This window comes from Malaclemys terrapin, chromosome 14 (assembly GCF_027887155.1).
Source record: "Malaclemys terrapin pileata isolate rMalTer1 chromosome 14, rMalTer1.hap1, whole genome shotgun sequence".
Classification (NCBI taxonomy): Eukaryota; Metazoa; Chordata; order Testudines; family Emydidae; genus Malaclemys; species Malaclemys terrapin.
In genome coordinates, this window is record NC_071518.1 from 10876466 (window position 1) to 10888552 (window position 12087).

Sequence of the window (12087 nt, forward strand, 5' to 3'; positions counted from 1 at the left end):
CCCAAAGCCTCTCTCCCCCACTATTGCTATATGAAGGGACCATGGAAGCAACAGGAGAAACCAATTATAGTTGGACTATACACAAAGTAAACAAACTGGAAAAAATAGAGAAAAAGTTATTTTTCCTTTAGGTTCTTTCATACCAAAGTTGAGGACGTCACTTTAAATCTACATCTTCCGAGATAAAAATCAATCTAGATCCCACTATTTTATTTTTGTGCTACGGAAAGCCCACAAGTCTTTATATATAAAGATAAGGTCTTGAGACATGAACATTTTTATCCCCTCTATCCCCACCAGCTCACTCCTTGAAACTCTTAGAATTTCTGACAATGGCAAATCTTGTTTCAGATTATAAAAACTATAGCACATTCCTGATTTATAGTGAAATAAGGAGAAAAAGAAACACAGCAGATATTAGACCTTGTAAGTTAAGAACAACCAGGAATTATGCATAGCCATCAGCTTGCTATCAGCCACTTCCTTTGGTAAAACTGATACCACAGATAGAAATATCTAGGTCAGTTTTTTTGAGGTAAGAGGGACAAGAATAATTGGCATTTGTTGAAAAATTATGTGAACTGCAATGCTGTATTACACCACAAGGAGGAAAAAGGGGGGAAGAGAGGCATTAGAGATTTTCTAGGTCTACAGCCAGAACTACTTACCTTTTAAACTCATCATGATAGAATTCAGATTTGCATGTCACCATCTCACTGGCCTGATTATCATCACGACTTCTGACTCCACCAAACACGTAAAGCTCTGAGGCAACTCCACATGCCACTGCCCCAAATCTGATGGCCAAAAGGAGAAGGAAACAAATAATATTTAATCCGTATACCCATAATCCTGTACATGCCCTACCATAATTCTCTTCCTCTTCCATATTCAGCAGAATTAGAACAAGTATGAAGTAATATTTAAAACCGCTCATAAGTCATTGTACAAAATAATAGAGCAACAGAGTATCTCTTTGGAAACAAAGATCTAAGTTCAAATTCAGTATGAATTCGAATACTGACACAATACCATTTCTTCCCCCTCCCCATCCTGTAGAATAGCAGTAATTCTTGCAACATCGGGAGTCTACATGAAACAATCATCTTTGGCCACAGATCCTCAGCTGCAAATGAGAAGTATCCAGTGCTCCTAGGAGCAAAGGGGTCAAAGGTGGCTTTGACCATGGAGTTGTCTGAAAATACTGCTCTAAATTGCAGTAGCAATAGGAGCACCAAAGGACTGTGTCAGCAGCCAGAAATCACTGGGGCCTACACCATGGTGCCCTGGCTATCCTCTTTCCCATCCCACCTCTCCAGCACTACTGCTGGGGTAGTAAGTACCATGACAGCTTCACGCCACCCAACAATTAAGTGAGACACAGGGAATCCACCTTGAGACCTCTTTTGCCAACTTTAGGACTGCTTTGCATTACCAGGATGGCACAAAACAGCCTCAACATACCAAATGACCCGGGCCTTAGTATTAAAACAGCTGCACAAGCTGTTGACTAGTAAACATACACTAATGTCAGACACGCACACAGCCACACTGTAATTAATATTAACAGTCTATTAGTTTCTTTTAAAATAAGTGGGTTTGGACCATGTTTTTAAATCCATATTATTTTTGGTTTTAAAGGATAAGCAAGTGTCCTTGTAACCTGGATGTGCATGTGCATTTTATTCACCTTCTCTCTTTTAGTGGACAGATGGCTGTCCATTGCTGAGTCCTAGGGTCGTAACACTCAACAGATTCAAACAGTTTTCCATAGGAGCCTCCGCCCATGGCATAGATTTTCTTCTTCATAGCTGCATAGCAGCCAATCTTTAAAAAAAGAAAAATCAGAAGTTGAAATCTATAGTACTTTAAACAGACTATGTTCAGTGTTCTAGATGTGGCAAAGTCATAGTTCAGTAGTCAGTCTCAATACAACACAATCTCAGCAGTAAGGAAGCAATTTCTAACAATAAATAAATAATACTGAATTTCTAGTTTTCAGCAAAAGAAAAACGTTTGTGTTTGCTAGGAAAAGAAAAGAAAACAAGTTCACATTGAGTTACCCACCCCATTTTCATTTAGAATTACTCTGTAGAAACAGTAGAACAAGTATCCCCTAAAACTGCCCCTTATAATTAGCTAAAAAAATATAGGACTTATACTGGATTGTGGCCACCACCATAAATAACAGTCCACTAGCTTATTAACCTCTGTCTAAAGGGAAAAAGTACAGTAAGAGTGAAGGTAAACCAATTTTCACATTGGGACACAGTTCAGTTTGTACAGTGACTCCTACATTTTAAACTCATTTATTCCCATGTATTATACCTTCCACAGTGATTCCTAAGGTTCTCTTCAACAAAATGTATTGACTGTACAAAAATGCATTACGAACACTTTGCTTAGAAAATAAAGCTGATGAATTAGCTGTAGGATATATTAGCTTTTAAATGTTCATTAGTCAGACTGATGTAGTTGCATCAGTTTTTCCTTCAAGTTTATTCATTTTTAGTAATAACATAAAAGAGATCAGACCAAATGAAATAAGATTTTACATTATTTTGAAAGGACAGTATCATTAAACAAGTAAACAACATGCATAAAAAAGCCCAGCACAAGTTCCTCTTTCATTTTAAAATTAATCACCATTGATGAATTTTGCATCTAATGGAAAGATGAAAGCTATACAAAGAAAAGGACATTTGGTTTACCCAAACTGCATCTCAACCAGCACAGTCTATAAAAATTTGATCTAGAACAACATTTTGCTTTGATATATAAATTGAAAGAAGAGAGATTCCTCTCCCCCCCCATGTTATTTTCATTGAGAAATATTCACGTCAAGTAAAAGCTGTAATATAAACAGTGCAAATATTTGAATAGGGACTTTAAAAAGAGTTTAACAATAATACTTTTCTAAATTATGATGTAGTTCTTACCTTTCTAACCATGGTCAGATCTGGCTGCTTGGTCCAGGTCTTGTTATAAATGTCATAGCACTCCATAGAGCGTAGCTCCCTTTCTCTATCCTCACCTCCCAGAATATACAGAATTCCATCAATCTCTACCAAACCAAAATTATGCCGTGCCTATAGGAGACACCAATAAACATTGTAGGAGCATGTTACAACAGTAATGGCTGTGTAATCATTTTTAACACTTGCTCTACCTGCAGAAGTTTGTAACTCAGATCACCTCTGTTTAAAAAAAAAAAATGTTATAATGCAAAATATCAATCTCTGGAGCAAGTTTTTATTCTCTAATTTAATAAAAGAATATAAGAACATAATCTAGCACAAATAAGAGCATTAAAGTTAAAACAGAGGTTAAGCAACTGAATAGTAGCATGTTTCTTTAGTATTCAAGGATCTGAACTATGGACCATGCTCCATTCTTCAACTAATATGGAAGCAAGAATTTCCCCTTACAGTGACCAGGTCTGGCCAATCAATGCTGCAAATAAACAATCTGGACCCATAATTCCCCATTGGTCCAGCTCTCCTGATGGTAGCAGTGGTGGAACCTGTAGTTTAGTCCGAGTGCAAGTGTTTTTAAACATGTTTTCTCTAACCTTATTCACAGTAGGCTGTAAAAACACTGCTACAGGCTCCACAGTCATCACCAAAAGAGCTATGCTGAAATCTCCTCAGGTGCAAGGATGAGTTATCTAATAGGAGGCCTTAGGTGAAGAAAATTCTGAAGCACAATCAACAACTTCTTAAATAAAAAAATCCTATACCTGCTTAAAAAATCAACACCCCAAAAAGGTGACTTTCCGGACTTAAATTTATATATAGTGGAATAGTCACTTTTTGATGGCAGCTAAAACATGAAAAAAGAAACCCTACCACCAAATCAAACTGGCAAGTTTAAGTTAAGGTTCAAGTTACTTTCCATGCGTTGCTCCACCCTGCCCATTTCATGTGCATCCTTCTGCATGGTCCAATCCTCTCATCATGTTAGATTCTCAATACTATTTTTATATATACACTTAATGGGTTATTTTATGAACAGAACCAAACATCAGAGTTCATAAGGAATTCTGCAGCTCAGCTCCATAGCTAGTTCTTCAGTAACAAACAACATTTTCCAGCGGCTGCAGTTATTACTAATCCAAACTTGGCATCTAGGAAATATATAAGAAAAAAAAAATCTGCACCATGGCTTTATAGTTGGATCAAGTGCAAGCAGCTGGAAATAATCAATTGGTCTGACCTATACTGCATTCTATAAGTACCATCTGTCCATGATACTGTAACTTATATGACCCCCCCACCCCCATAAACATAGCATCTGAGTGCCTCCAAATCTTTTAATGTATTTATCCTCATAACATTCCTGTTAGGTAGGGGATTACTATTATCATCATTTTACAGACAGGGAACGGAGGTACAGAGAGGCCAAAAGACTTGCCCAAGGTCAAAAGGAAGTTTCTGGCAGAGCAGAAATCTCCCAAGTCCTAAGCTAGTGCTCTAACTACTACACCATCCATCCTCTATTTTTCAAAGGAAAAATAAACCCCCATACAGTTGGGTAGTGATCTTGCCTCATTCATTGGTGGCAAGGAACTCCATGAATTGGTATCAGGATCATATTTTTCTCCAGAGCTCAGAGTTTCCTTATTTTCATCTTGACCTCCAAGTACAAACAAAAATCCTTCTGTAAAACAAAGTGCATGTGAAGATTTTAAAATGGAAGTCACACCAATACTCGTCACAGGGCATTGAGCTACATCTTGGAAATCACAGGTTCATAAAAATGCCATATTGGACTCCAGACTGGCAAAGGGTAAAGAATGTACTTTCCCCTGTGGTTTAACCCATCAGTGCAGACTCTACAGGCCAAATTCAGCACTGGTGTGCCCAGTGCAACACTACGGAAGTCATAGTGTGGTTACTTGAGTAAAACATTCCCATAGCGACAGTTTCAGCAGATTCCAACAAAATATCAAAGTATGATTCCAAGATCTTCCCAAGACAAAGCAGCATACTGGGGGAAGGCGTGTGGGGTGAAAACGAACAGGCTCTAGTGTAGCTTGCTCTAAGAAGGCAAACGACATTACAAACTATACCCCATTTTGACAACCTGGTGAGTTTAACAAAAAGCCAATGGAGTGTAAAGTAACATGCTGTCATTTACCTGCTGAGAGTACCCCATGGTTGATTCTTGGAATGCTCATAGGGGCAAGTTCAATCCAGAGTTGCCTATTAGGATCATAAAGAGGGCACATGCATCGCATCACAGCTGTTGGCTTCCGTGACCTGAAAAAGGAGGAAATATGTATATATATGAAATAACATCTGTGTGTGTGTGTGTGTGTGTGTGTCTTTCTCTCTCTCTCTCTCTCTCTCTATATATATATATAAATACTTACAACACAGGGTCACTAAAATTGCTTGATTAATCAAGTATTTTAAGTATAGATTCATAAACATGTGCATCTGGAAAATGCCACAAAGACACGGTCCCAGAACAAAAGAGCTTACAATCTAAGTTTGTAAATGTACAGGCAAGAGGGAGGGAGGTGGAGAGAATATGTGATGCAAGGAAATTGGCTATGGCCCTAGCCAGTGAGGAATTTTATATAAAAAGCAGATTATACTATCATAGAACATTAGTATTTCTTCTCCCAGTAGAATGAGTTTTAAATGTAACTGAACAGGATGTGCTACTGAGTTTTTATCAATAGTGAGCAAAGGTTTGAGCTGGGTCAGCAAAGAACAATTCCCTCCTCCCAACCCCACAAAATACTTGAAAAAGGAAAGGAGAATGGGCACTGTCACCTTAAATCTCAATGTAACAAACAGAGAATCTACTTTGGCACTGCCGGTTGGTCCTGATGCTAAAGCAGAGATTTGATATTTTATTAAAATGTAACATTGATCTGAAAAAAACCCCTGTAAAATAAGTGTTGCTTTTGGTGTTCCATATTTATTCTTAATCAGGACTTTCACATCAAACCTGCTCAGTTTACAAGTCTGAACAAAATTTTTCTGGCACCAGCATATGGTACCACAAAAGTTGTGTCTTCGGCTTTCTACCTCACTATCAACAGTAAGGATGTTTTAATCATAAGTTTGCTATGGAACTACACTGCTATTGTAAGGACTTTCACAAACCTCACTCAGCCAATCAATGGATGTATGATTAAATGTGATTAGAGTAGTTTTCGTTTGGATGGTGTCTCGAACATGTAAAGCGCTAGGATAATGTTACATATTTATTTGTATTTTAATACTTGTTAAAGATGGATTTTCAGAAGTTTAAGTAACTCGTTCACTGAAGATATCTGACATTCTAAAATGGATCAAACATAAGGTGTTCTAGGCACATCTAACCATGCTAAAAACAAGTTTTGTAAATGTGCCCAATTAATTCAACACTAAATGGGTTAATATTAACTGCACTTCTTTATCAATAATAAGACTGGCCATACTGGGTCACAGCAAAGGTCCATCTAACCCAGTATCCTGTCTTCCGACAGTGGCCAATGCCAGGTGCCCCAGAGGGAATGAACAGAACAGGTAATCATCAAGTGATCCATCCCCTGTCGCTCATTCCCAGCTTCTGGCAAACAGAGGCTAGGGACACCATCCCTGCCCGTCCTGGTTAATAGCCATTGATGGACCTATCCTCCATGAACTTAACAGGGTTCAAAAAAGAACTAGATAATAGTCTTGGCCTTCATAACATCCTCTGGCAAGGAGTTCCACCGACTGACTGTGTATTGTGTGAATAATACTTCCTTTTGTTTTAAATCTGCTGCCTATTAATTTCATTTTGGTGACCCCTAGTTCGTGAGTTATGAAAAGGAGTAAACAACACTTCCTTATTTACTTTCTCCACACCAGTCACGATTTTATAGACCTCTTTCATATCCCCCCTTAGCCGTCTCTTTTCCAACCTGAAAAATCCCAGTCTTATTAATCTCTCCTCATATGGAAGCCGTTCCATACCCCTAATCATTTTTGTTGCCCTTTCCTGAACCTTTTCCAATTCCAATATATCTTTTTTGAGATGGGACAACCACATCTGCACGCAGTATTCAAGATCTGCATGTACCCTGGATCTATATAGAGGCCATATGATATAATTTTTATGAAAGTTACCATCTGCTCACTAATTGCTTAAATAGTACAAGTCATTTCTGTCGGTAACATACTGAATACTTACACTCTTTCTTCACCACCAACTGTCACTATACACTCGGAATAACCTCTGGGTTTGAAAGAAGCTAACATTGCCTCCCCCTGCTGTGGTGGAGTGAGTGGAATGTTGCTACATTCTTTGACAATCTCCCGTACCAGTGGTTCGCTCATCATTTGCTCACGCAAATAAGTTGAATCTAATCCTGAAACCCACACTGCTGACATGACATCCTTCAGGTGAACCTAGAGAACCAGAAACATTCAAAATTTCCAAAACAGTTTAAAACACAGAATTTTGTGTTCACCATACGTTAGAATATAGCTCCAAGAGAATTCTTATGTGAGGCATTTATTTTATATACAGAAAATACTGGAAAATATTTTATGGATAAAACAACTTAATTTCTAAATATAACTATTTTAGAAAGCACAGTTTAAGTCTCTGTGTCCTGTGGCAAACAATGTTTACTTCCCCTCACCCAGCAATGAGCTCATACATCAAAACACACAAAGACTAACAACTGTGTTACTTCATTCAGTGTTTTTATCTGCTAAAAGGGAAGGATGCAGCTACAGTATAAGCAACACTTCAGCTCAACAGCCCCACTCTATTTTCCATCTTTATGTACAGTGTAATATCTAAATCCTAGAAATGCAAGAATACAGGAAAAAGAATTTATCTGCACTGTATTCCCATCAGGTAATTTTAAACAAGCACAGAATGTGAGCCCAATTTACTAAACAAACTACGTAATTTACTGCACTCTAACCTTTCTTAATTCTGAATCATGGGAGATCCATCTAATTACTGCTTCAAATACATATTTTTCATTTCCAACATTCAGCTTTTCCAGGGATAGCACTTCTTTCAGTTTTTGGGGACTCAGTTCCAGGAACTCCTCTGTGCTGCTGACATCTCGGAAGTGAGTTTCCAGATACTCCGAGGCAAGGTAATAAACGTGACGCAAACAATAGTGCAGTGCAAAGTCCCGAATACCAATACAGTTCTCAGCAGCTATACAACCTTCTAAAAACTCACAGCACAGAGTTTTAAGATCTGTAAGAAGCAGGAGATCAGCTGCCTGCAGAACATCTTGGATAGTGTCTTCATTTAGCCTGATCTGCAAGAGTTTATTGTAAAAAGTTACAACTACAATTCACAATCTGGTATAACTTTATAACTGATTCTTAGGGCTGGTCTACAGGATCACTTACATTGATATAACTTACGTCGCTCAGGGTGTGAAAAAGACAGCCCTCTAAGTGACGTAACTTACATCCACCTAAGCGCTGTCCACACCTTACGGAGTGCAGTAATTATGCCAATGGAAGAGTGCTCTTCCGTCGGCATAGCATGTCTTCACCAGATGCGCTGCAGCTGCGCCAATGTAGCACTTCAGTGCAGACTTGCCCTTAGTGGCTGAATAATGGAATATAGCATAGGTGTAGAAGATGATTCGAAAATACCATGCAGAAGGATAAAGCCACTGCTGGTGGGCAACTTAGCTGGGTAGAGGGCACTTGAAGGGGTGTTTTGTCTGAAGGAACTATGAAATTGTTAAACTCATCCAGGAAATAAACTATATTTTGCTGGTAAGACAAATCAGCACACACAGAAAAGAGACATTATAGCCCCAACTGCACTTTTTTCTTCTTTATTGTGGCCTTGATGATTAAATTATTTTCTTAAAAATAGCTAACCAAGAGCCGATGCCACCTGATGCCTGTTTGGAGACCTGTTTGAAATTAATTTGGCAATGTCAGTCTGGTTCCTGATGGACAAACCAAAAGCGGATTTTAATATGTGTTTTGCTGGGAGTCTTAGTAGGGACTAGGGAGGACGGAACGGGTTTGGAGAGAAAAAAAAAAAAAATTTTTGTCAGCCTTAAATGGCTGGAGTTGATGGACCGGCGAGGCAATGAGGTGGGAAGCCTGGACTGCCCAGATAGAAAATGTTCTGTGAAGGTCTTCAGTCTCCCAGGCTGCCAATCCAGACACCTTTCACAAGTACCAAATCACACATGCTTTAAAACCAACTCAGTGAAGAAACTAGTATGGTTTTTCTTTGGTTTTTTTTTTTTTTTTTTTTAAGTTTAACATTTATTGTTTAAAGTTTGTTTCTTGGGATACATGACATTAAGCAGAGCAAGAGAAGTACATCTGTGCTTACAATCTATTTTTGGTTCATACCAGTAGCTTGCATTCTGGCGTATGGAAGTCATTTAATAGCAAAGACTTAAAGCACAAAGTTCACTAGTGCTTCCTTTTTTGGATGATAGGATAAGACAAAAAGCAGGGGTTTATCTCTAACTGGGGCTGCTGAATTAGACAGTGAAAGATGCAATAAGTCTGTTAAGCACCATACCTGCCCACTGAAGATGTAATCCAGTATCTCTCTCATGATTTCGACAGATATCCCTTCAAGTTCAATCTTATACGTAGATCCATCATCCTTTGGAGGATTATAGTTCAATTTTGTTCTGGGGGAAAAAAAAATCAATAACTAATGAGTCTGCAGTATCTGGTTACCAAAACATCACGGGTGGTACTTCCTCGCAGAAGCTCTCAAATCAAGGTACAGGATATTGTTAGAAGAAAGAATATCACAAAAATACCTACACAGATGCCTGAGCATTCCAACAGGGTGTGGGGATCTGAATCTAGATGTAATGTATATAATAAACAGACTTTATGCCAGCTACGTTGGGGAAATTAGGTGAATATAATTTAAGAGGCTAGTCCTATTAATCGGGAATCATGATTATGGCTACATTTTAATCACAGAGATTTTTAATGAAAGAAATGGACAGGTCACAGGCTGTAAACAAAAATTAATGGCCTGTGACCTGTCCATGACTTGCACTATATACCCCTGACTAAAACTTGGATGCTCGGGGAGGCAGGGGCATGACCAGGGGCACTGCAGGTGCTTGGGGGGGGAGGAGGGAGTACGGCCCGAGGCCTCCTCTGGTGCTGGCGGGGGGAAGACGGGGACGGCAATAGTAGCTGTGGGGGCAGAACTGCGGATGGAGCCAGCGTGTGGAGCTGCCTGGATGTGCCTCCACCTAAGGGCTGCAGGGACATGCTGGACGCTTCCTGGAAGCCCCCCACTGAGGTAAGCACCGCTCAGAGCCTTCACTTCCTCCCGCACCCCAACCCCCCCGCCTCAGCCCTGAGTCATCTCCCACACCCAAACTCCTGCTGCTGCTGGGGGGGGGGGTGCAGTGGCCCAAAACTGCCCCAGCAGTGGCCAGTGTGGCTGGCCCAGGGGCTGCCCAAGCTGCTCAGGTGGCCGCCAGACCAGCCACACCAGCTGCTGCAGACATCATGTGGAATCTGTGACTTCCGTGACAGACTCGCAGCCTTAATCATGATCTTAGCATCATAACACACCCTAGTTAGATCACTTCATTGTATGGACTTCACACAGAAACTCTCCTATTATGAGATAGATCTGAAACCGCTAAACAGCACTAACCAAATGTATGACTGTCTTAAACAGTGTCCTATTTCAGGCCATAATAATGGTTAACCTGAAATCACTTACTTCAGCCCAAATCCAAAAAAGAACAGAAAAAAAAAATCTTGAGAACATTGTACTTTTAGGGTATGGGGGATTATGTTTTTGAGAAAAAGTACAAATATAAGAAACCCAGAAATATATATATACACACCCCTATTCCGATATAACGCTGTCCTCAGGAGCCAAAAAAAAATCTTACCATGTGAAACCGTGTTACATCGAACTTGCTTTGATCCGGCAGAGTGCGCAGCCCCGCCCCCCCGGAGCACTGTTTTACCGCGTTATATCCGAATTCGTGTTGTATCGGGTTGCATTATATTGGGGTAGAGGTGTATATTCAGAACCATGAAAATGCACACTGAATATACCCCTTTCAATCTTAACTCTACCCCAGGGGTCGGCAACGTTTGGCACGCAGCTCACCAGGGTAAGCACGTCAGCAGGTAAATAAACTGGCCCGGCCTGCTAGGGTGCTTAGCCTGGCGACCCGCGTGCCGAACGTTGCTGACCCCTGCTCTACCCCCATATTCTATCCTGAGGAGAACTGGAAACAATAAGACCACATTATCTATCCATTAGACAGGTTCTCTTCATCAGTGAGCACAAAAATGTTAATACATTAAGATTAAAAGTAGGCTATGTGATAGAGAGATAAAGTGGTCTTGAAATTTCTATTTGTTTTCAGTGTGTGGAAAAAAAAGTAGGTATAGGTATGGAGGTTGGGCTGTGCGTAACTGTGAATTTCTATAATTTAATTTTAAAAGTAAGATTTTGAAATTATTCAAATAGAGATGTTTCCGCCAGTAAGTATACACAGATGGTAGAATAGCAGATACTTAATTACAATTCCCAGGACACTGATTTATTCTGAGTTGCATACCTGCTGCATAGTCACACATATCTAAGTGACTGGGGAGGCTGACAGTTATTAGCAGCAACCCAGCATGCAGAGATTTACAAAATTGCAGTTTGGTTGTTTCATTCTCTAATTTGGGAATAGGCAAAGGTATTTTCTCTGATTGGCTCCTATACAATATTCCGAACTTTGGAGCTGTTTGGCATCAACAGAGAAGGCTGCTTCAGCTTTTCTTATTTCATCTTAAGGAAATAGAACATTAAGATTTACATGCAAGGCAACCCCCTTCCCCGCCCCTCCCCCCCTCCCAAACCACCCAACATATCAAAACAGCAAAGAAAATATCGTATCAACCAGTAAAAAGGGAATTAGGGTAGGGAAGAAGGGGTGAAGTGGAGTTTTTGTTTGTCCACTTCTCAACTTTGCCCTCCCCTTCCAGGGCACAAGTTTTTTCCCCCACCCAAAATAGCTGCCATATTTGTTATTACATTGTATGTCCTGGGAATAAGTACAGCCTCTTGCTCCAAATTCACCTTTGAAAACAATGTATGCAAAAGTAT

The 12087-nt window shown here is 39.8% G+C and overlaps 1 protein-coding gene across 1 annotated transcript in view; it reads right to left on the reverse strand.

Moving 5' to 3' along the window:
- Positions 1 to 12087, reverse strand: part of GAN (gigaxonin) — a 45508-nt gene that overhangs the window by 13076 nt on the left and 20345 nt on the right. Inside the window, exons 2-9 of the mRNA XM_054049456.1 lie at positions 9514 to 9628; positions 7919 to 8269; positions 7174 to 7391; positions 5140 to 5261; positions 4547 to 4659; positions 2940 to 3089; positions 1691 to 1827; positions 669 to 797 (exon numbers count right to left, since the gene is read on the reverse strand). Of these exons, the coding sequence (XP_053905431.1) occupies positions 669 to 797; positions 1691 to 1827; positions 2940 to 3089; positions 4547 to 4659; positions 5140 to 5261; positions 7174 to 7391; positions 7919 to 8269; positions 9514 to 9628 (1335 nt within the window). The remainder of the gene's footprint in view (positions 1 to 668; positions 798 to 1690; positions 1828 to 2939; positions 3090 to 4546; positions 4660 to 5139; positions 5262 to 7173; positions 7392 to 7918; positions 8270 to 9513; positions 9629 to 12087) is intronic.